Source organism: Rhipicephalus microplus, chromosome 6 (genome assembly GCF_043290135.1).
Source record: "Rhipicephalus microplus isolate Deutch F79 chromosome 6, USDA_Rmic, whole genome shotgun sequence".
Taxonomy (NCBI): Eukaryota; Metazoa; Arthropoda; class Arachnida; order Ixodida; family Ixodidae; genus Rhipicephalus; species Rhipicephalus microplus.
This window is the reverse complement of record NC_134705.1, coordinates 20942326-20968087: the sequence shown is the minus strand read 5'-3', so window position 1 is coordinate 20968087 and position 25762 is coordinate 20942326. Positions and strand designations below refer to the sequence as shown.

The following is a 25762-nucleotide window of genomic DNA, read 5'->3' as shown; positions in this document are numbered from 1 at the left end:
GACTTGCTTGACCTGACTGAAGGTGAGCTCCTCGAGGGCTGGAAGGACCAGCAGGTGACACAAGTGCAAAGAATCAAAATTAGGCGTGATAAGAAGGAAATCCCAACAAAACACATAATTGTGACATTTTGCACTAGCACCCTGCCTGAACATCTCGAAACAGGATACTTGAAGTTGAATGTGAGACCTTACATTCCCAACCCACGACGTTGCTTCAAATGCCAGCGTTTTGGTCACGGCTCTCAGAGTTGCCACGGCCAACTCACCTGCGGAAAGTGTGCCACCACAGGACACGCTACGGACGAGTGTAAGGTGGAGGATGGGGCCCACTGCGCAAACTGCGATGGTGCCCATCCCGCATACTCTCGAACCTGTCCAACATGGAAAAAGGAAAAAGAAATTGTTACAATCAAAATCACTCAAAACATTACTTTCCGAGAAGCCCGTCAACAAGTATCTGGGCTTTTCACAAACAAACCATCGTTTTCCGATGTAGTGCAACAGGGGGCAGCACTACAACGGCCTGCGGCAACTGCCCATGCCAGGCACAGTGTGCCCAGGCGGTCGCCAATGCCCCCACCCACGGCGGGAACAGCCAAGGCTGCCCTGCCACTCCTCCCCACGGCGACAACCAAGGCCGCTGCAAGCTCTTGCAGCGGCCAGGGTATCCCAGCACCAAAGGAGGTTCCTTCGACCTCTAGCCCAAGAGGACCGAAGGTTTCGCCCCCCGAGGTGAAGGAGACCCCAGGGTCGGCCGATATGAAGGCCTCGTCTCACCAGGCGAGGTCCCAAGCCCAAAACATCAGCTCGCAAATGCGGGCATCCAGTGCCTCTGAGGAGGCAATGGACACCACGGCACCCCTGGTGCAGAAAGATCGGCGTAGCTCCCTGGAGCGCGCCAAACGAAATAAAAAGCCAATAACGGGGCCCGGCGACGGCCCTGTTCTTTGAGTCTTAACGCTTAGCTTAAGAAGCAGACACACCCATTGCTCCTTACACACAGCACTACGTTACCTCCAATATGGCAACACAAATAATACATTGGAACGTCAGAGGACTCCTCAGAAACCTCGATGATGTTCAAGAGCTCTTTTGCAAACATTCACCGAAAGTGCTGTGTGTACAGGAAACTCATTTAAAATCTAAAAACACGAATTTTTTGCGTCGGTATGTTCTCTTCCGAAAGGACAGAGATGATGCTGCGGCATCATCCGGCGGTGTAGCCATTATTGTTAATCAAAAAGTAGCATGCACACATTTACCACTGCAAACAACACTAGAGGCAGTGGCTGTTCGGGCAGTTCTTTTCAACAAGCTCGTCACCATCTGCTCTCTGTACATACCCCCACAACACCGTCTTGGAAAACGAGAATTCGAGTCCTTAATAGACCAACTACCCGAACCTTATCTGGTCCTTGGTGACCTGAATGCTCATAGCAGTCTATGGGGTGATTCTCGCTGCGACGCACGAGGTCGTCTCATTGAACAGTTCCTTTTTTCCTCCGGCGCCTGTCTGTTGAATAGGAAACAGGCAACATATTATAACCTTGCCAACAAAACCTACTCTTCCATAGATCTCAGCATCGCATCTGCATCACTTGTGCCATTACTCCAATGGAAAGTTCTAAATAATCCCTACGGAAGCGACCATTTTCCTGTCGTTTTGAGTACACAAACATCATACGAATATCCTCCACGAGTTCCCAAATGGCTTATACACAAAGCCGACTGGGAACAGTTTCATAACAAAGCTCACTTACCTTGGACTGACATATGTACGCTAAGCATAGATGAAGCTGTGCAGTACTTCACAGCTCTCCTTATTAACACAGCAGCCAAATGCATCCCACAAACATCTGGACAGCCCGGCAAGCGACACGTCCCATGGTGGAACACAGAGTGTCGTAACGCGCGAAAGGAACAGAACAGGGCATGGAGGTTGCTGCGCAACTCGCCGACAGCGGAAAACCTTGAGAGCTTTAAGAAAATAAAGTCTCAAGGCAGGAGAACGCGTCGGCAGGCCAGAAGGGAAAGCTGGCAGAAGTTTTTGTCAGGGATCACTTCATACACACAGGAGGCTAAAGTCTGGAACATGGTCGGTAGGATAGCAGGAAAACAAGTACACACACTTCCACTCGTAAACACTCAGGGTGATACCTTGGAAGATCAGGCAAACTTCCTCGGTGCACACTTTGAACGGGTATCCAGCTCGTCCCACTATACTGACACTTTCCAAAAATACAGAACAAGAATAGAAAAGCAGAAACTAGAACACAAATCCACTAGATACGAGGCATATAACCAAGCTTTCAGCCTAGCTGAGCTCCGAACAGCTCTAAACTCCTGCAGTACTTCTGCCCCAGGTTCTGACCGTGTGGTGTATGAAATGTTAAAAAACCTACCAGCCGAAACACGAAAAACCTTACTTTGTTTATACAATGCCATCTGGTTTTCTGGCACTATCCCTACCTCCTGGAAAGAGGCGATTATTATTCCCATTTTGAAAGAGGGCAAGGACCCTTCTTTAGCTTCAAGTTATAGGCCTATTGCACTTACAAGCTGCTTGTCCAAAGTATTCGAAAAAATGATAAACTGCCGACTTCTACATATTCTTGAAACAAACAATTTGCTCGACCCATTTCAGTGCGGGTTTCGAGAAAGTAGATCCACCACAGACCACCTCGTTCGTATCGAGGCACAGATAAGAGACGCCTTCGTCCATAGACAATATTTTCTCTCTGTGTTCCTCGATATCGAAAAGGCGTATGATACAACATGGCGTTTCGGAATTCTAAGAGACCTGTCCCACCTTGGTGTGCGCGGAAGAATGTTTCATATAATCGAAAGTTACCTGTCAAACCGGACATTCCGTGTCCGTCTAGGCAGTGTGCTCTCCCAAACATTTGTCCAGGAAACAGGCGTGCCACAAGGTGGTGTGCTTAGTTGCACACTTTTTATCATCAAAATGAATTCTTTGCACTTGTTCATTCCCCGCATGATGTTCTATTGTACATATGTCGACGACGTTCAGCTTGGCTTCAAGTCATGCAACTTAGCCATGTGTGAGCGGCAGGTTCAGATGGGTTTAAATAAGGTCTCCAAATGGGCAGACGAAAACGGATTTCGACTTAACCCACAAAAAAGCACGTGTGTCTTGTTCTCTCGAAAGAGAGGCATGCACTCTGAACCTGACATTTGGCTGAACGGGCAACGTCTGTCCGTCAAAGCCGAGCATAAATTCTTAGGCTTAATCTTGGACAACAAGTTGATTTTCGTACCGCACATCAAGTATTTAAAAACAAAATGTTTAAAAGCCATGAATGTTATTAAAGTGTTGTCACGTACTACGTGGGGTAGTGATAGGCAATGCCTCATGAACCTCTATAGAAGCCTTATTCGTACCCGCTTAGATTATGGGGCCGTTGTCTATCAGTCTGCCACTCAAAGTGCCTTGAAGATGCTTGACCCCGTGCACCATTTGGGCATCCGCCTTTCTACGGGTGCTTTTCGCACCAGCCCCGTAGAAAGCCTTTATGTTGAGTCAAATGAGTGGTCGCTTCATCTGCAGAGAAGTTACATGTCCTTTGTTTATTTCCTTAAGGTGAAAGCAGACAAGAAGCACCCCTCATACTCCACTATTATTGATTTGTCGAGCTCCATTCTGTTTCAAAACAGGCCTTCGATGAGGCAGCCCTTCTCAGTTCGCCTGAAAAGTCTAGCTGAGGAAACTGGAATCTCACTTGAACATAATTTAATGGCTCCTGTAGCATATCTGCCACCGTGGCAGTGGCAGACTATAGACTGCGATGTGTCTTTCCTAGAGGTTACAAAACATGCACCTATTGCCCATATCCGAACATACTTTCTGGAACTTCAACACAAATACACATGTCCTGAGTTCTTCACAGATGCCTCCAAGACTAACTCCTCTGTGCCCTACGCTGCTGTCGGCCCATCCTTTTCGGATGCTGGCCCTCTACATCCACGCACAAGTATCTTCACAGCGGAAGCTTACGCGATACTGGTGGCAGCTAAACACATCAAACAATTACAAATACAAAAAGCAGTAATTTATACAGACTCCCTCAGTGTGGTAACGGCTCTGCACAGTCTTAGAAAACAAAAAAACCCAGTCCTTGTCTCACTTTACTCCATTTTGTGCACACTCTACACGCACAAACAACATGTTGTAGTGTGCTGGGTGCCAGGGCACCGTGAGATCCAAGGCAACTTGAGGGCGGATCAGCTCGCTGCATCCGTCCATGAGAGCACCGCCATTACATCCATATCAATCCCGGCCCTTGATCTTAAGCCGTCTCTCAAACTAAACCTCAGGGACTACTGGCAGAGCAAGTGGGATACACACACACAAAACAAACTACACGTTATCAAGCCATACCTTGGCCATTGGCCACCAGTATCAAAATCACGTCTAACAGAGGTAACACTAACAAGACTCAGGATAGGGCACACATACACGACACACACACATCTTTTATCCGGTGGTGATCCACCATTGTGTGATAAATGTGGTGAGGCTTTAACAGTTCTTCACGTTTTAATCCAATGTAAACAGTTAGACACTCTAAGAAGACAACACTTCCCATTACCCTACCGACAACATATACCTTTACACCCTGCAATGTTTGTCGGTAGGGAACCACTTTTCACCCATAAATCATTGTTAGCTTTTTTAAAAGATATTAATTTTTACCATGTTTTATACCCAGGCATTGCGTAGCGTGACCTCTCAAGAGAGGTCGCTGCTGCTGTGATTACATTTAAAAGCACTTGCCTCGCAGCCCTTGGACACAAGGGCACTGATGAGGCAAGTGTGCTAGTGCCAAATATTTTTTACATGTTTTTATTATCAAAACTTTTGTCACCCTTTTTAATATGCATATCACGCCACTGTCATGTCTTTAATACTTATGTTTTTACCCGCATTATCGCGAGGAATTTTAAGGCCCCTATACAGCCACGCAACATATCATTGTCCGCATCTCTATACTCATTGAAATGGCGCTCTTTGGCCATCAATTGGCCCTTGCGCCATAAAACACCACACATCATCATCATCAAAGTCAACTAGCTGCCACAGACCTGAACTCGCATGTCATCATTACAGTCTCGAGAAGGGCCTGCCGAAATATTCAATGCGGCTATGTCACACATCTGGCATACAGTATCTTATAAAACGGCAATTACGTCAGGGCCCCCGCATCCCGAAGGATCATATGTGTTTCAGCTCACATGAGCCTCGAAGGCAATGAAATGGCTGACCCTGCCGCCCGCGCTCTCATTTTCTGGGTAACACATTCAGACCCTTCCGAAATGGATCTCGAACCTAATCCGGCCTCAACATTTTGAGAAATTACTGAATTCTACCGATTCGGCAATTCAATTTATTCAAAACCCTCTATGGACCTTACAAAGGTGGAGGAGCATTTACTCTTTCGCCTTTACACCAGAACACTGCTGTGCCAGGCAGTTTTTAAATATCTCGATCCTGCCTGTACAGGAAAATGCCCGCAATGTGCGGAGAAGTCTTCGGACATTTTCCACATAGTGTGGGCATGCCAGTCAACCCCTTGCCTCACAACAAAAGCGAACCCCACCTGGGAGAACTGGGAGGCGGCCTTGCTCGCCTGCTCCAACCTGGCTAGCCAGAAGGCCCTGTTCAACCAAGCCCGAGTTGCTTTTGAGCCCAATGGGCTTCTGTAATGAGGAGCCCACCTAGTGTTTGTGAGGGGTTGCTCCCACTGGGCCACCACCCACATACTCCTCGTATATAGATATAATGAAGTTTTTCTCTCTCTCTCTCTCTCAACTATCAACGCAGCCTTATTGCTGTAGATATCACCCCTAAGGCGGATCCTGCACAACTCCTCAGAGTACAAGGGTGAGCTTCATCAATATCAAGTCCAAGCTCCTCAAAGACAACACCTGTGTGGGCATCATATACGGGGTCGACGAGGACTTGGATGTCGCTAACATTGCGACAAACATCTACTCGGTCGTACCGGTTGTCTCTTGTGCACACCGCGGCAAGTGTGTCACTATCGCTTTTGAGGGAACGACGGACCCACCGGAGGTTTTCCTCGATCTTCAAGCTGCGCAGACCTGTTCGTCCACGCCTCCCCCGGCCCCTTCAGTGTGCCCGTTGCAGCCGTTTCAGCCGCTCCATCAACACCTGCTTGCGAGACGAGCGCTGCCTTCGATGTAGCAGCAGTCACCCCAACACACCGTGTCCTTCAGAGCGCCCTCGCTGTATCAACTGCAGCGGCACCCACCCAGCCAATAAGCTGCGCTGCCTGTCCTGGCCGATCCAGCGCAAGGCTGCCGTCATAATTCCCTCTTTAGAAAACCCCGTGATGCGCCGTCAAGCGTTGGAGAAGGACCGCTATCAACATCCACAAGCGAGGCAGTGCAGCCCCGATTGTGAAGGGTTTCGCGACGCTCTCGTTGGCGGCAGCCGAACCCCTTCGAATAACACCCCCCTTCTCTCCACAAGTGCCCCTCCAGCCTCGTGAAGTCTAACCACGGCTTCACCCCCTCCTCCCACTTCGTCAGATTCGTCTGTCGACCCGAAAGGCACAGTGATAGTGGCATTAGTTTAACGGTCGCGGTCCGTGCTGTGCTTGTCCTGCCGGCTGACTCACCCGTGCGTGGACTTAGTGCTGCAGCCCTTGTTGCGCACGATGCCCGCATGCCAAGCATATAGCCGGTCGCATATCAATTACATCGAGGCCTTCAGGACTCCCATCTCACAGTTTAACAGAACTTTTTTTTTTCCTGTGCCTGCGCTACTCGCACAGGCGAGTCTTTTCTGCACTCCCATCCCTCCAGGCATCTCTTCTCTCTGCTCATTATCTTCTTCTCCGGCAAAATATTGTTTTTTCTTTTCTTTCCCCGGCCTTGTCCCTGGCTATTCCTGACTGTTGCAGGTTTTTATGACAGTTTGGGGGCCCGCAACGTGAGGTGAACCAATCCTTTTTCTTTTAAACCTCCGTCCACCTAATTTTTCTCTGTCCTTTTCACCCACTTTTCCCTTTCCCTCGTGCGCTACTGCTGCGGTGTCCTTCCTTGAATATACCAGCTTGACCGTGTGACTTTTATAAGCCGCTCACCACGGTGAAGCGTGTCCTCCTCCCATCACGCTAGTTTTTTTTTTGTTTTTTTCTTCCCGGTTTCACACCCTCTTTCTCTTTAGCCTACTTTCTTTTCTTCACTCTCTTCATTTCTCGTTCCCCCGTTAGTGTATCAGTTGATATTTCCTCACATGTGAGACAGTTATCGTGCATTGCACTCTCCACTGCCTTATCTTTCCGCCTTTTGTTTTCTTTTTTTCTCTAAAAAATCATCCCTCCTTTCTCTGAGAGACAGTTGCGGGGCGCACTTTTCTCTTCATTTCCCAATTACAAAACCACTTCCCTCCTTTTCTTTTTCACTCGCACCATTTTTCGCCAAAGCAGTGCGTAGCTCGTGTAGCGAACATAGCGCGCTTTGATTTTTGTGTTGTTTTCTGGAGCTTTGCCGTGTGGTTGTGCTTATATGTGTTGCAACCAGAATACAAATGGCTATGCTTTCTTTACGATATCCAAGGTAAACGCGATAACTTTGGAAAAAGCAGTCACTGCACTACATTAGCTAAACGAACTTCATTCTGTCAAAAAACATGTTCTTGCCGAGTTTCGGCACATTTCTTATTGCTCATATGAAATCATCACTGAATGCTGAATGTATTTGAATATTTGTCCTGCATGATATACATAGTTTTCCGACGACTAACTGCGCATTGTATCAAACTGATTATCCTGAATGTGCTGAATATTCTGCGGAGACTCCATCAAATCACATGTCGGCACCGCTATTCAGTCTGAAACGAACTACAGGAACTGCTTTGCGTAGGGAACACTTACCTGCTATGACACAGCTTCTCCACTGCACCTATCGCGATCGCTAGCACCTGTTGAAGCTTAAAGAGAAAAAAATAAGTGGATGACTGAATACATCGAGGGGACGCTGGCGATGGTCACCAAATGGAGGTTATTTTTTCATGGAGGAGGTGGGTATTCACATGCAAAATAATGATACCATTGCAATCTGGCGCTAGGAAAAAAAAACAGGCACTGCTGGAAAAAATTCCCGAAAAAAAAAAAACATTGACTTCCTGATAGCAAGAATGAGCCCTTAGGTCACGTGGCGTCAGTTACGTCGCATGATGGCACTGTGATGTCATTGTGACACCACAAATTTTGCGACACGTGATGAATTTCCGTCATATGGTGACGTCATATTGTGAAGATCATTTTTCGCTACACCTGTTCCCGACTGTCATAATAGAGCTGTGAAAAAAGAAATGTGGTCACTGTGCGGGGGCAATGAAGAGGAAATTGAAATGTGTGCGGGCAACGCGTGATATGGTGCGCTTGCCGGTGGTCTAGATAGCCACAGCTGTCAAGGACAGACGGTTTTCGACTGCATGTATTGTCTGGGGAACTAAACGACGTCCTCCAGGTGCTACTGTTTCTGTACTCCGGCTGGGGATTGGCCCAGGAACCAGGCGAGGCGCGAAGGTTCCGGCCGGCGTTCCTGACTGCTGCAGGGCAACCGCGACGAGTGAGGCCTGCATTCCGGCTAAACAGCTGGCACTGAGATCTGGCGAGGTGCCCTCGTCTTTGTTGTTGTGCACATCAATCCAACATGTTCCATGGCTGGTGGACTACTGCTGCTGACGTCGTTCAGAGTCACTGAGACGACCCGGGCATCACAATCTGGCAGGCTCGCCAGATTGTGGTGTAACATCAAGGTCCTCTCACCAAGGAACAGAGTCGAGCCACGAGTGCACACACTCACAAACATATATTATAAAGAAAGATGATCTAATAATGATCAATGTAGGAGGTACTCTAATATATGCAGTCTTAACTGTGCTAATTGTCATTTTAATTCAGAATGTTCTCACCATGTTTGAGGCCGTTGAAGGACGTCGATGCCCGCCGCTCAAACACGATGTTCTTTTAACCATATGGTGTAGTAGCGCAATTTTCACGGGGACGAAGAGGACAAGGACACACGACACTCGCTACACTCGCAACTAATTTTATTTCAGAAGCAGCACTTCATATATAGCCCATAACCCTAGCGACACAGAAGAGAACTACGAACATTGAATCATTGCCAACAGAAGCTTTTGCGCAGACTCAAGCGATAGTACACGGCGTTACGCTTACACTTTCAGATGACATAACTAAAACAGCCCTGGGTAACATCAAATCAAAAAACCAAAAAATTTTGCGGATGTTACCCAGGGCTGTTTTAGTTATGTCATCTTAAAGTGTAAGCGTAACTGCCGTGTACTATCGCTTGAGTCTGCGCAAAAGCTTCTGTTGGCAATGATTCAATGTTCGCAGTTCTCTTCTGTGTCGCTAGGGTTATGGGCTATATATGAAGTGCTGCTTCTGAAATAAAATTAGTTGCGAGTGTAGCGAGTGTCGTGTGTTCTTGTCCTCTTCATCCCCGTGAAAATTGGGCTACTACACCATATGGTTAAATGATGTCTCACCAACTAGCCCAGCTCTCAACCCTACACGATGTTCTGTGTGGCTGGTTGACATCGTGTGCCAGCCCTCGCCAAGGCACAGCTCTCTGCTGCAGCAGCGTAGTAGCTCGGCCTTCACGTTTATCTCGGCCACGCCCAAGTTGTCTCAGTGACTCTGAACGGCCTCAGCAGCAGTGGTCCACCAGCCACAGAACACGTTCGATTGCCGTGCCCTACAGCGAAGACGAGGCACCTCGCCAGATCCCTGGGCCAGCTGCCCAGCTGGAATGCAGGCCTTGCTCGTTGCAGTTGCCCTGCAGCACTCGGGAACTCCAGCCGGAACCTCTGCGCCTTGCCTTGTCCCTAAGCCAGTCTCCGGCCGGATCACAGGAATGGTAGCACCTGGAGGACATCGCTTAGTTCCTCGGACCGGACGTCCAGGCGAGAACTGTCTGTCCTTGACGGCTGCCCCAGTAAAAAAATATAACACCAATTGGGAAAGCCAATTGGCCTCAATTCGTCCCAGTTAGTCTGACCCATTATTAAATAGGTTTCAATGGAATGTTCTGAACAGTAAATTTGGAATGCTAGCCCATTGGCCATTCTCATATTAGTCCTCCAACACAGTAAGGAAAAGTCGCTTGATCCAGTTGGCCATACAAATTGTCCCCCAATAGGATAGGCTAAAACCAATTAGGACCTTGAAATTCAATGGGAAAGCTCAATTGGAATTAATATTTTCAAGACAATTGGGGTAAATTTTTCATTTTGCCGCCCTATTAGAATTTTCAATAATCTAAATGCTTGTGCAAACAGGTCAATTCATATTAGAAGATTGTTAAGCTGATCAGAATTTTGGGATATCATTATACATGTGTTTGAGATATCAGGCCTTCGATTTGACATTTTTATACATATGACCAATTGGAAATTGTTATAGGTCCAATTGATGCTTTATATAGGACAATTTCGGGTAGGATTATTACGTATACTGAATCGATAATAACTATATTTAATACCTTGTCGACAAAATTACCCACCAGGGCTTAGGTCGAGATTTTTATATAGTAAAAATTTTAAATGGGAGTGGACTATGGACCCTTTAAACCAGATATGGTTCCTAGGGGAATTCCACCAATTGATTCTAATTGGACTTCACTTATTGACTATTGGTTTTGATTGGACATCATGGAAATGAGTAAAGCTATAAGACAAGAAAATTGAAATATTTTCATTTGCAAAATTGAAACAAGTTCATAGAAACATTTGTGCAATTGTAATATTACTCCTGAAATAAAATATCTTTATGTTTTAATATAATGTACAAGGTGTGTCATTTATTTAATCTGTTCACTTTACAGTCGGCCACAAAAATTACCCTATTGTTCTCGGGGCCCGGCAAAACTCACTAGGTTGAAATTACTGACATGTTGAGTGAGGTTATGTTTAGAGATGAACATATCATATGTGAAGAAACTTTTGATTTCATGGTAGCTTTCACTAATGCTAAGTTTATGAAATCTGGCAACATAGTTTAATTTTGATGCATCTCAAACGAGAATAATAGATCACAGTTAATTCAAAGCTACACGGTATTTCCAATTAGCAAGATTGGTCTGACCAATCAATCTAATTGGTCAAACAATTTGGATTAGGTTTTTTATGCTACCAATTGTTTGAGTTGTTTAGACCCATCCACACAATTGATAAATCCAATAAAGACTGTTGTTTTCAATGGGTGAAGTGGGTTCACCTGCTTGTCTAATATGTCAATCCATTTGGGTATTGATTGTTACCAATTGGTTACGTTGGTCAGACCCATTTCTACCTACTAGGGTGACCTATTGAACCCATTGAAATTTTCAAATTGGTGTCCCAAAACACAATTGGAAACTAATTTGAACTGTTCAGTTGGTTTCAATGGATCTAATTGGAAATTTACAATTTGTCAGGGGAAACGTTTTTGACTGAGGCGCTGTCTCGATTATTGGCACGCGCACCGTGGCACGCGTCGCCTGCACGCACTACACTTTCCTTTTTTATCCCCCCCCCCCGCATGGCGACCACTTCTTTGTTTTTTCATGCCTCTATCATGACACCGGCGATGCGAGACGCCGACAGTCTCGTTTGATGAGGGATCGAAGGCTTTCACCTAAACAATAAGCACATTCGCGATATTTTTGATGAAGAGCATCAGTTGGTGAAAATTGCATTTTTTTTTTCAGTTCATTATTTACTTTCGAGTTGCGATGTCAGCGCACGCATGAATGGGTGCCAAATATTGTTTGGTTTTCTCACACATACGGGTGATGCAAGGGGTGTTCACGGGATCGTACTCGCTTGCTGGTGATATCAACTTTGAGGCAGAGGCATAAAATCCTCACTCTCTCAGTGAGTCTTTTAAAATCGCCTTTCTGCGTTTTTATGTGATCCTGTGGCTGAAATATGCATATTTGCTTTTTGATCTTTACAAGTCTTTACAAGTATGAACAGAGCCATGAAATCAAGCTGGTTGGGCCTTGAGGAAGTGCCTAAATTTTGGTCAGGTGGCTGAATCCTCTGTTTTAAGTGACAGACAGACAGAAATTTCTGTCTGGAAGTATTGCAAAGAGCTATCCATTTAAAAAAATAAAAGTAGAAATTTTAAAGTGAAGGGCAGAAGTGGCGTGCAGACTATGTACTTCAGAGCCTTGGAAAGCAGTGGCCGTGTGAATCCTGTGAGCGGGCCTTGTGTCACGATACTGATTTATCCAGAACGTGTGCAGCAGAGTCTCTATCACTGCTTATACACGGTTGTATCAGTTTGTCCTTGATTTCCTCGATCTGCAACACCTACAAAATATGTTGATCAATCATTGCTCTCTTGTGCGTGTGTGATGCCGGCTCTCTGTTTTAAATGCAGATATCGTAGTATATTGTTCTGAAAGTTTAGCTACATTGCAGTCCCAGAATTATTAATATGTGGGGTCTGCCGTCCGAAAACCACCATGAGAGATGCCGTAGAGGAGGGCTCTGGACCACCTGGGGTTCTTTAACGGCGCCCAAATTTGAGCACATGGGCCTACAGTACTTTTGCCTTCACCGAAAATAGAGCCGCTGCAGCTTGGATTCGATCGTGCGACCTGCAGGTCAGCAGCCGAGTGCCTTAGCCACAAGACCACCACGGCAGGGCTTAGTCAATGGTGCTGAGGTTAGAAAGTGCTTTCCGTGTACCGGTCTTTTCTGAAGGTGCCAATCGCGTTGATGAAACAAAAAAGCATCGATATATTCTTTTATTTATTCTTTTAAGTGAGCAATTTGGTTAACATTTGTACTACCTTGTTCTCGGCCTTGTTAGGGCTCTCTCGTTGCCTGAACAACGCACGAAGCACTAAAAAATCATCGCAGAATCAAGATACACAATCTGCAACTTTCACCACAAATGCTGCCATATGCGATTGGTTTCGTTTTTTTGCCCAACAAGACATAGCGGATTGAGCTCATGAGATTATCAACATATTAGGGACAACACTCGATGACCTGAGGTCGTCCTTAAATGATACGGATGTCCACATGTTAGGCGACATCTTCAGTGGGCCCTCAGGAAGGCCTTCACAGGATTATACAGAAAGTATACTTTTCTGTATTTTTCGAGGATAGCTAATCGTACAGAAACCGTCCACTGTAGGATGTTTTAAGTGCATACTGTATTATTCAGAAAAGGTCTGCATGAACTTCGTGTGGCACCTCGTCGAGAATGCGCGAGCATTATATGTATCTGACAATCTTGCTAGCGTAACTCCTAATCATACGATTGTTTCTTCGTGTTTGTTTTTTTATACCTCATAGTTATACATGAAAAATGCTTTTTGCGGCATGTGTGTGGTGGTTTCGAAGTTTTGTATTTTGCGCATACATGAGCACAAACGATTGTCCCTGTGGTCGGCAACGAACAGGTAACGACACAGGCGACATGGTATCGACCGGTCGCAATCACAAAAATCTTATTGCGAGTGCACATCATTTTTCTTTTTCTGCTTGGCAAAATTAACACCTCTAAACAGCTCCAAGTCTAAGCAGTCAAAGCCAAGAGCTTTAGCGGGCGTCTTAGAGAAAGCAGCGTGGTTAGGCATCACGGCAGGTAAATCTGCTTAACTCTGTTTCCTTCTCGCATTTGAGATGGAAGAAAGTGATGAATGCAGGTTCAGACAATGAAGAAATAGATGCATTAATGCCTGTTTACGTAGAGCAAACAGTGCTTTCAGTAAAATAAGCCAGTGCTGCAAAAGCAGATTGTGTGGTACTACAATGTCGTGGTCTGCATTGCGTGGCATAATGTTCATTTGAGCACGCAAGGGTCAATTTCCCATATTTCTCCGTAGTTGGAAGACAACTGAAGTTTTTCTAAACTCGTTTGTGACACGCTCCGTGCAACATCATCATTTGCAGTTCTGAACTTGAATATGTTCAGCATAGTCGTTGCCATGATAACAGGATAACGTGTAGGTTTTAGAGTGTACGACATGGTTATGTGTGGTGCATGCACGCTTTGTTGACCAACCTTTGTAGTTGCATAAAAACAGCTTTGAAAAATTATTTGGGCTTTTCATTTACGTGCAAATGATGTAGCTTTTGTAGTTTTGGCATGTACGATTGCTGACAGGCGCAGAAAGTTTCTTGTAAATCAGCACCTGCACATTTATTGTCATATGTTACAGAATGTTGGCAACGATTTAGAATCCTGGAAACGCACATGGCGATGGTGGAGTAGCAAGGCCAGTTGCTTGCTACAATACAGCAGCAAATATAAAGATCTACGGAGCAAATATCTCCAGATACCTTCAATAAAAGGACTCAATCACAGCCTCAGTTTGTCAAGTTCCATGGAGTTGTTGTTTGAAACTCATTATTAATAAAGTAAGATTTGTGTGTCACTGCGTGTTTATATATTTTCGTTCGGTATGGCATTTACTGAGCTTTTAATAACAATGTTCAAGGTATTCGCTTTGAAGCAGCAAGTGCATGCTTTTATTCTCAGGCTGAATTTTTCAAATTTATTTATGGAGAACAATCACATAGAAAAACTGCACTTCTAATAGACAAAGCATGCATCTTAAAAGTCTTGAATGCATTTTATAAAAAGCTTTGAATGCTGTCCTGAGGTGGACCTGAATGCACACTAAAAATATCCGTCAATGTCGTCCTCAGGGCAACAAGAGAATGATCCGGGGCCGGACAAATGGTCGGGATTAGTATTAGTCGAGGTTCATTTGAAAATGACCTCGGGTCGTCCTTTCATACTAGGCAGGGCGTCCTCAGGACAACCTGAGGTCGTTGAGTGTTGTCTGGGATGGTGCTGAACATTCTGAATATCCTCCAATATTCTTTAAGAATAACAGATACCAGGAGACCACTGTGGTCATTGCCTAACGTTTGGACTTGACTGAAGCCTGTACATTTATTTTGTGTAGGCTAATCCTTGTAGGCAACTCCATAACATCGGCTTGTTCAGCAGTACATTATTATGCAGGTAAATATTCTTTACCCAACGTTCTTGGCATGGTCAGTTTTTTTTGTTTTTTTTTTTCAAGTTTCTGTGCTGCGGTCACAGGCGCAGGTAGAAATTTTATTTAAGGGAGCGCACCACTTTCATTTGAAGGGGTGCCATGAAAGCAGATATGATCGAATGTCATTTATTCTTCTATATGCTATTGCTAAAAGAACTTCAGGAGAGGGAGATGGGGCATGGACCTGGTGTGCCAACCCTTCGCTGCACCTATGGCTGTGGTAGATTAGTTTTGCTGCACGCTCCCATAATAGAACTGTGCAGCAGCTTGGGTGTTTGAGACGCATCATGTTTAATACCTAAACCCATAGGAGTTTTTACGATGACTCTGTTGTAAACTTTGTCTATTTCTTCATTTCATTTAGAGATACTGAAACTCATTTTAGGGCTTATGCAGTATTCTTCACAACAAATTTGCATCAAGAGAAAACAAAGTTAAGCATGTTTAAATGGTTTGGCATAGTTGCAAAGACTATAAGACATCCAAAAGGAAAATGAACGAATGCAACTTATTTTACTCATTCCGCTCATTCATGATAGCAATTGAATTAAACAACTATGCACTATTTGACTGAATCTTCAAGGAACACTTATACTTTCAAAGCATTGAGCAAAGGAATCGATTGAGACAGAGCGCACTGCAACTTGATAACGTATTCCATTAAAAATAGCTTGACCACACTAGGCTAATTTTTGGACATTAATGTATCTGGCTCGTTGCTTCATAGTTCATCTGTTATGCTGGCTCAATGGACAATTAGTGAATAAAAAATTGGCCGTGTATCAGCGTGCTTCGTTGCAAAGGATATTAAAAGACCATAGTCTTTCGTCTGGAGGCAAATAGATAGATAAATGCTGAAGTGTCCGCTTTATAACGGGCCGGTGACTTGTGAGCCATCACCAGGCTTGAAAAAAAAAAATAAAGGTATTTTTTATGTTGGCTCATTGCCTTGCTACTTCGATTAAATCGATCTTATCATAACGAAGAGGAACATAGATTCATGGTCCATTTCTCTGCCTCTGCAGGCAAAACGACTTCACTTTTTCCTGTAAGTATGCTACGTGGTAGAAAAGAGCGACTCGAAAGGGACAAGTACAAGTGCAGTACTTGTCCTTTTCTCGTCCGTGCAGTACATGTCCTTTTCTCGTCCGTGTTTTTTACCGCGTAGTATACTTACATCTTGTATCACCAAATGATCCAATAATCCACTTTGATTAGCTTGTTTTCTCACTATTTGTGTCCTTTATCTATACTTTTCTGCCACCAATACTCTGTCTCTTACTGCGTAAATTAGGTGCTGTATACGTTATGGCACTATATGCCAATAGTGTGAAAAACGTGAAAGTTTTTTAGAACGCAGAGCCGGGTTGCAGCATTGGGTTGTTTTAGTCAACGCTTAGTAGTTTATTAGTGAAGCGTACAAAATGCCCGCTTTTTTTATTCATAGCGTCGCATTGTCAGCGCTCTGTAATTAACAATCTGCTATTTAAAATTAGGCAACTGTGCACTTTCTAAATCAATCGACACACTTCCTAACACATATGCATCAACGTCACACCTCAAATATGCGTAATACTTGCTTTTTGATGAGCAATGTTCACAAATATGAACGCAGCCACGAGATTAAGAGGGGTGGGTTTTGAGCAAGGAATTAAAACGAATGGTTCATCAGACAGACCAATGGAAAGACAGACAGGCCGAAGTTTCCGTGTTAAAATATTTCAGGGCTATTGTCTTTAATCTTTAGGTATGCACACAAGAGGTGATACCTACATGCTGTATTTGCCCACTGCTCATTATCAATGTGGATCGCTTACTTTAATAAAGTAGTAGTACATTGTCCTGGTGACCAAGAAAAAAACTATTGACAGGTGACTCTTGTTTTTATGCTTCCTTTGTGGTATTTCTGGAACCCATGGTGTGATTCACTTGCAGCCCAGTACGAGCCAAACAAGAGTTACGTGGGCAAGGGTCTCTTCTCAGTGGACGGCTTCTTGCGCTACCTGATGAGTGCTGACAACCCTATCGTATCGCCAGAGAAGTTTGACCTGAGTATGGACATGGACCAGCCCCTGAACCACTACTTTATCAACTCATCTCACAACACGTACCTCACTGGGCATCAACTCACTGGTGAGCACTCATGCGGTGTATACTTGAAAATTAGTCTGTGTGATATAATCAGTTGATAAGATACACAGAAACCTTGAAAGAACAAGGCGAACGTTTTCTTAAAGTGCATTTCATCATGCTATGATTGTATTAGTGAAAGCACCATCTGTTCAAAACTACCATTGCCTTGTAATGCTAGAAATTACTTTAAATCCAAATGCATTTCTTGGTCGGGCTATGTCAGGAGCCCGTCGGGATCCATCCACTGCCCTCTCCCATAGCAACAGCTGTGGGTGTGCCCGTCTCTAGCAACCGGAATCTTCACCATGCCACGCTTTGGAGTTTTCAACTGTCAGCAACAGCTGTGGGCACTTGCGCATATCCTCCCCCTAGCAACTGGAGCCCCCTCCCCTCCTTCTTGATTAGAACGTGACTTGCCACTGCTTAAATGCAGTGCGTTTGAAATGCATTTGTGCTGCCAGTGCTTGTGTAGCATTTTTGTTCATTAGACGCTGACATTATGGCCATTACATACAATGACAGGTGCGATGTTTTGTTGCTACTTCTCTCGCTGTTCGGCCTCCTTCCTGCTCCCCACTTTTTCGTCTGCTCGCGACTCACTCTCGACCGTTTGCTGGCTGGGTGCCTCTCAAGAACATTCGAAAATGTGTGCTCGAGACACCGCTGTGGAACGCCCACGCTGAGCCAAGAACGCTGTCTGTTTTGTTCATAGCATTTTTAAACGTGCACGCTGGCTGCTAGAGTTAGAAATGCATACCACATTTCTCAGGACAGAAAAACGTCACATGCAGCGAATGGGACTATTGGCTGCGCGGTGTAAGAAAAAAATCACAGCATATCCACGGAGCGCATGATGATGAGTGGGGCGAAGCGTCCGTCTGTGTGACTGTTCGTGCACCCATTCGTCCATCTGTGTGACCGTCCGTGTACCCATCCGTCCGTTCGCATGCCCGTCCGTTCGTGCATCCGTCTGTGCATCCTACGTGCATTAATTTGTCCATCCGTCTCTGCGTCCATCCGTGATTCCATCCATAAGTTCATCTATCACTCCGATCTATCACTGCGTGCCTCCGTACATCTGTCTGTCAGTCCATCCGTCCATCTAGTCAACACTTCAAGTACCGTCATCTCGTACCTTTTCATCATATATACAGCATATAGAAGTACCACCATCCTGCGGACATTCCAAGGACTGCGGACATTCCAAGGACTAAATGAGAGGTGGCACACCCACACTTTCTTATGACCTGCGCTTCCTGTCTACTTACCACCTTTCACCGCCTCTGGTTCATGGCTATATACTAGTTCACTATATTCATGGCACTGTGGCCAAACCCTCGCTAAACCTTGCTAAAACCAAGAAGGTTACACCTAGCGAGTGTAACAAGGCAACCCTTGCTGGTCATATAGTGCTCAAAGTGTGTCTTTCTGATACCAGCATCTTTTTTTTTTGAGTAAGCATCAAATTCAAGGCAAAATTTATTGAAGATTCAGTCACCAACACTCATCTCTGTAAGTTATTTCATCAGAAACAGCTATCTATTTATTTATGATCAACGTCCGCTGGTTTCCTCCTCAATTGAAAAGAATGCATGCATGCTGCTCCTCTAGCCCGGCTGTGGTAGTGGCTACCTACTACTACTACTGCAAACATCGTGGATGCCCGACTCGCAGCATAGGGAGCTTCGCTCCCCCAAAAAATCACCCAGCATATTTATGGACTAAGTGGGGCAAAGTGTCCGTCAGTCCATTCTCGCTTCCATATGTGCAACTGTCCCTGCATCCGTCAGTCCATGCAGTCATCTGCCTGTCCTTCTGTTCATGCATTCGTCCATCCATCTGTGCATCCGTCCGTGTATCTGTCTGTGTGTCCATCCATCCATGCATCTGTCTGTCTGTCTGTCTGTCTGTCTGTCTGCTTGTCTGTCGGTCTGTTCGTGCACTGTACGTCCGTCTTTCTATCTTGTAAACACTCCTAGTACCGCCATTTCGCAACTTTTCATAATATATTCATCATATAAAAGTACTGCCATCCAGCGAACATTCCAAGGACTAAACGAGAGCTAGCTACCTACTACTATGACTACTACTGCTACATACATCGCAGATGCATAACCCACGGCATAACTAGCTTCACCCCTAAATAAAACATTATTCTTCTAACACTGTGTTCTCACGTGCGAAACACCATTATGAACGCCATGCAATGCATTCGCATTACCTCACGATTCCCTTCGGGGAGGGGGAGGGGCATTTTTTTACGCCTTGCCTTATGATGTTTGTTCAAAGGTTGGATCCCTGTATGTTTCTATAGCCATGTGGTTATGATGGCCAAGATGCCGCTTTGTCTATTAAGGATGGAACGCTTTATGTTGGCGAATGTTTTGTTGAGAAATGGGAATTCACACTGCTAGCAATATACACCTTGATAACGGCGAACAGATGGCCGGCCATCGATAATCTACTAAGTGCTGAAACGCGTCGGCTTTTTTGCATATGCTGTTGAAGATTCCGTTATCCTTGGTAAGTTCTCGAAAGAATTTGACTGTTCTCATCCTGCGCTCATTATTAACAGAAGTATCTCAAACATTGCGGCTATTTTTGTGCCGAGCATTACTGACAGTCTTCGTGGGGGAAGTTTGAATACATCAACAATGGTGTATATGTAATTGATGTATCCAAATTCATAAAAAATACATATATATCATCCCACCTGTTTTAATATACATGTGTTACTGTTAGTGATGCCTTGTGGATGTCTCAGCTTTAATGATGTGCAAGGGATGTGTTAGATATCTCTTTTTTAAGTATCGTCACTTTTATAGCTGAACGAAGCAACTTGGTTAACAGCTTGATTGTTATACACTTGTTGTGTTAGTCCGAGTCGATTGTAGTCTATTCAAGCACTCTAAATGCAACATCTTGATGATGCTTGCATTGTTGTAATCAGTTGAGCTATGAGCACAAATAAGTCCCTACTTAGACTAGTCAAAACAAATGATTTCATTCTTTTATTAAATTTGTAACATGGAATTCAATGGGCCGATTAAAGCCATCATTACCAGCTAGCCTGCTAGGGATTGCCTCGTGCTGTTTCTTTACACGCCACCTTTTTGAATATCTCTCTCAGCGACGCACCAAGGGGCTTTCAAATACTGAATTATAGATTCGAATCAAACATTACTTGAATGATGACTTCGAATCAAATTCCAGCACAAAGCCAGCACAATGGGAATAGCTTTCACATAGTTGAGCAACCATTTAGAGAAGAGCTCTGTAATTCCATAAAATTTTATTCGAAAGAGGTGTTCATAGACTTGGCAAAATAACATATCAGGTACTTTTAAATCGAAATGAAGTACTGTAACTTTGTGAAGTAAATTGGGGAACAGCTATGACTACAGCATTTCACTTATTCTTTCAATGTACGTACCGAAAAAAATTAGTGACTACAGCATCCAAATTGGTACATTGTCAGCAGCTTCTAAATTAACGCTAAAAATCTAAACAATGTTGAGCCGAGCACTACACATGCCTGAATATGAAATGAATTCATAGGCTAGTTATCACGTGAGCCTTTGCGCCAAAAGTAAGTGAACATTTATGTTAAATATCATAACTTCAAGAATGGTTTATAAAAACACAACTTTCTCGTCTATTCGGAATGATTAAAATGTAACAGTTAAAACCGAATATATCGACTTTGGTTCAATGGTATTATCGTACATTTCAAACCCTTTTTTTAGTTTACTTTCTTAGGGCGCAGAACGTTTAATAAATGTGTCACTGCACATGTCGTGGGAACATATATGCAATCAAGGGGGCGAGATGATGCACACAGCAAAAGGAAAAATGGTGGAGCATGCATTAGAATATCTTATTCAAATCCTGAAACTACATTTTAACTAAAAAAATACTTGTACTAATTGTCCAACACGTCAACAGATGGGGCACTTGCACACTCAGCCTTGGGAATGAAAAACGTTTCATGTATTTCACGTGCCCTCTTGTCCCTATATGCTGCCATTACTTTGCATTCATCAAACAGGAGAGTGAACCCACAATTTTCACAGTGACTTGCGAAGTGGATGCCCACTATCCGCGCAAAATGTTTCGGCGCTCCCCAAGCCGATAGTTCAGACAGCGCCCCGTCTGACCGATGTAGTATCGACCACATAACAAAGAAATGCTATAGTACACAACAGCTGTATTACATTCTACGAACGTGTTTGCATAGAGACCCTAGCTGGTTTTTTGGCCGCGAAAGCAACCTTTACCCCGATATTTTCAACAATTATTTTTAAGCTGTGAGACAGTTTTTGCACATAAGTTATGGCAGTAACTTTCGGCCTTGGCTCTTCCTGTAGTAGAAACTTTATTGTACCAGAGAGAATTAGGGCGAAGGTGGGTGGGTCCCCTAGTCCAGGGCCCCACTGGCCTAGTTGTGTGCTTTGCTTTCTTTTCCTGCTTTAATTCAATCAAAAGTGACTCTGTTATTTCTGAGAGCATTTGATCAGGAAACCCTGCTTTTTTAATTTGCTAGTCTTGTTGCCAAAACTACTGCCAATTTGCTGATATTAGAACGTTCAAAATTATGTGCTTAGTCCTATCTGACTTCTTTCTGAAACCTTCTGCTCAATAAAAACGTATATTTCTTTTAAAATGCAATACCAACCAGCCCATGTAGCCATTCATTTTCAAACATTTGTCGAGAATTGTGATTCTTTAAGGCCAGTTCTTAAAAAAAAAAAAAAAATCAGCTACACAAAACATATGCAGCCAGAAGAACATCGGCCAATGTCAAATGCCCAAAGCTGTTGGCATTCTTCTCTGAAAAGTTTATTTTCTCTCAGGGAAAAAAAACTTTCCCATTCACATTGATGCAAGCGAGTGGTGTGTTTAAGAGGGCAACAGCAGTTACAGGTGTTGCAACTGTCCACTGCGCCAGTGCACCGCAAGCGCCATTAGTGGCCACTTGTGGTCACTTCAATTTTCACTGGCCTACTATAAACCGTCGTCCTCCCATCTGCTACGCTCGTGTTGCATATATTGCAAGTGCGTGTGCACTAAGGTGACATATTAGATCAGACGTGTAGGTTTTCAGACAGTTAGTGGTAAAGAAATCCTTTGAGGCCTCAAGTGAAGAGACAGGGCATAAACTATACAGAATCGATCATCTTTTCGGTGTAACAAAAAGCGCGAACTTGTGACAGTGTTTTGAAAAAGCGATTCGTGTGGCTGGCCACTGTAAACTTTGAGGCTGAAGCTATCACCATCCTTGTTTGTATGCATTATTCTCTGTCATGTTGTCTGCTAATTGTTTAGTAAACAATGACATTTGTGTGTGGAATGTGTTACACAGTTGTTCACGTTGGTCGCAATGAAAGTATGAATGCTGACCTGCATGAGTTCTATTTAGTAATGTGGGGAAGTTCGCAAATATTTCGGGCTGTAGTCCAGCTCTATTAGTAGAGGTTGCTCGCGCTGTGTGAGTCCTTGAGTAACATTGTCACGTGCTAGCTTTGCTTGTAATATCTTATCTGTCACGTGGTGCAATAAAACAGCATGCTGTGGTTTCACTTGCATGCAGAGTGATGTTAGGGCAATGGCAGTACAAGGACCATACATTTTTCTATTCTGGTGGTCTGCTACCCATTTTGTTAGGCATGTGGGGCTTATTTCTGTTTCTGTTTACGAGCTGTGTAGTCTGCTAACTATGCGAGTTAACGAACTGCGGTACGGCGGAAAAACAGCAGAGGCCTAAGATTTTTATTTATTTATTTATTTAAATACCTACAGCGCCCTACTGGGCATTATTGTAGGGGGGAAACAAACAGGAAAAGATAGAGGTAGTATATACAACATGAAAAGCAACAAACCATATGTGAATAAAGAAAACACCAGTACTCTAAACATAACATTACAAAAAGTCTAAACATCATGTTACTAAGAGGTTGATACAGGTTGTACAACACGAAAAAGCAACAGAACATAATAATAAAGTAAACTTTTAAACATAAATTAACTTTATGGATACATAACCTCATAAGAAAGAGAGAGTAGAAAACACAACTTGACAGAAACTGTAGATGGTAAGCTAAAGCTCAAAATATCCCACATATGTTATGTAAAACCTAGTTAAACATTCTGTGAGGGCTTCATCAAAGGAAGTCGGCAACGACAGTACAACTTCATTCGGGAGACAATTCCAGTCACGGGCTGTCCTCCGAAAAAAAGAATGTTTATATAGGTTGATCCGACACCTATATTCCCTAACCTTCAGGGAATGGTCTACGCGGGCAGATCTATAGGTAGGATCAAGTATGTAGGTTTCTTTTCTTAAGCCTGTTGCACCTATAAAAATTTTGTGGAACACTTTGAGGCGCATGTATTTCCGCCTGTCCTGCAAAGACGGCCATCCAAGATTGTACCGTATGTCGGAAGAGCTTTTTCTGAAATCATAGTTCGATGACACAAATCGTGCTGCACGTTTTTGGATGCGCTCTAATTCGTCAATACATGTCTTTGTACCGGGGTCCCAAGCGGAACATCCATATTCTAATATAGTGCGAACATTTGAAAAGTGAAGAATTTCTTTTAACTTAGGAGGAGCTTGCTTGAAGTTTCGCCTTAGGAAGTAGAGGACCCGACTAGCCTTCGCTGCTACGTAATCAATATGGTTATTCCAGGAAAAGTCAATTTTGTATAAAACCCCTAAATATTTGTAACTGGGTACAATCATGAGGCTTTTTCCATCAATAGTGTATTTCGTATTTAAAGTATAAAGTTTTTTAGAAAACTGGACAATGTTACATTTAGAAAAATTTAGCGTCATATTCCACGTATTGCACCATAGTAGTATCTTGTCGAGGTCACTTTGTAGTTGTACACTGTCATTCAAAGTATTAATTTCACGGTAAAGACAACAGTCATTGGCATACAATCTGAGACGGCTTGATACTCCTTCGCCTATATTATTGATAAATATAAAAAAAAGAAGAGGCCCGACTACAGATCCCTGAGGAACACCTGACAAAACTGTTTTATGTGATGAGGTCGTTCCGTTAAGAACAACACACTGTTTTCGGTCAGTAAGGTAAGCGTCAATCCACTCGAAAAGAGCCGTAGGAATATTAAGTGTAGACAGTTTTACAAGTAATAGATTGGGTGCTACCGAGTCGAAAGCTTTGTGGAAGTCCAAGAATATACAGTCCACCTGTTTGCCATTATTTATCGACAGAGCTATATCATGAAAAAACACAATCAATTGAGTGTCGCATGAGAGACCTCTCCTAAAACCATGCTGTGCTGGGGTGAAAAAATTGTTTTCTTGGAGATGAGCCATTAGGTTAGAGTAAATGATAAGCTCTAGTACCTTGCATGAAACACTAGTTAGTGAAATAGGTCTGTAGTTTCGACTCTGTGTGTTATTGCCGCTTTAGAATATAGGAATTACTTTTGCAGTTTTCCAGTCACGCGGTAAAGCACCGGAATCAAATGACTTTTGATAGAGAATCATTAGAAAAGGGGCAAATGATGTAGCACAATTCTTTAATACATAATTCGAATTGTGATCGGGTCTGGGGGTGACTTCACATTCACTTTTCGTAGTAGCGTTATTATTCCCCGCTCGCAAAAGGATATATCACTCATTTGTGGTAAGTTCAAAACAGTTTTCAGGACACTGGCCTTGGGGATCGACTGTACGAATACAGATTCGAAGTAGTTACTGAACTTTTCAGCCTTTCATTTAAGGTCACCGGCATAATTATTGCCATCTATAATATCTGGAATAGGATCCTTCGCCGTTCGCTTGGTTTTGACGTAGCCCCACCGTGGTGGTCTAGTGGCTAAGGTACTCGGCTGCTGACCCGCAGGGCGCGGGTTCAAATCCCGGCTGTGGCGGCTGCATTTCCGATGGAGGCGGAAATGTTGTAGGCCCGTGGGCTCAGATTTGGGTGCACGTTAAGGAACCCCAGGTGGTCTAAATTTCCGGAGCCCTCCACTACGGCGTCTCTCATTATCATATAGTGGTTTTGGGACGTTAAACCTCACATATCAATCAATTGGTTTTGACGTACTTCCAGACTTCTTTTGGGTTAGCTTTTAATTTTTCGCCCATTGCATCTAGATACGCGCTTTCTGCCTTGCGCATTTCTTTTGCTGTATTTTTCCGAGTTCCTTCATCTTGTTGAAAAGGTCTGGATTCGGCGATTTGCAGTACCTGCGATACAGGCAATGTCGTTTATTTATCAATGCGCGAATATTTCTACTAATCCATGGTTTATCTGCATGACGCTTAGATGTGATTACTCGAGACGGAACGAATGACATTATGAGTGATAAATGTTTGGTTTCAATAGGTTCCATGCAGATTCTATGTCAAGAGCAGAAATGTGCTGTTTGAAAAAGTTTGAAAAAGGGCAGGAATTCGTCAAGCTCCTGTGATAGTGAGGCATAATCGGCTCTATCATATTGGAACACCTGTCTCAAAGAAGGAACACTGCAACGCTTTAGAACACAAGATAGGTGTGCAAGA

At 43.8% G+C, this 25762-nt stretch overlaps 1 protein-coding gene across 4 annotated transcripts in view; it reads left to right on the top strand.

Moving 5' to 3' along the window:
• Plc21C (Phospholipase C at 21C) overlaps positions 1–25762 on the top strand; it is a 685580-nt gene that overhangs the window by 171206 nt on the left and 488612 nt on the right. For all 4 annotated transcript variants that reach the window (XM_075865841.1, XM_037419231.2, XM_075865843.1 and 1 more), the window contains one exon: positions 17026–17223. In XM_075865841.1, the coding sequence (XP_075721956.1) occupies positions 17026–17223 (198 nt within the window). The remainder of the gene's footprint in view (positions 1–17025; positions 17224–25762) is intronic.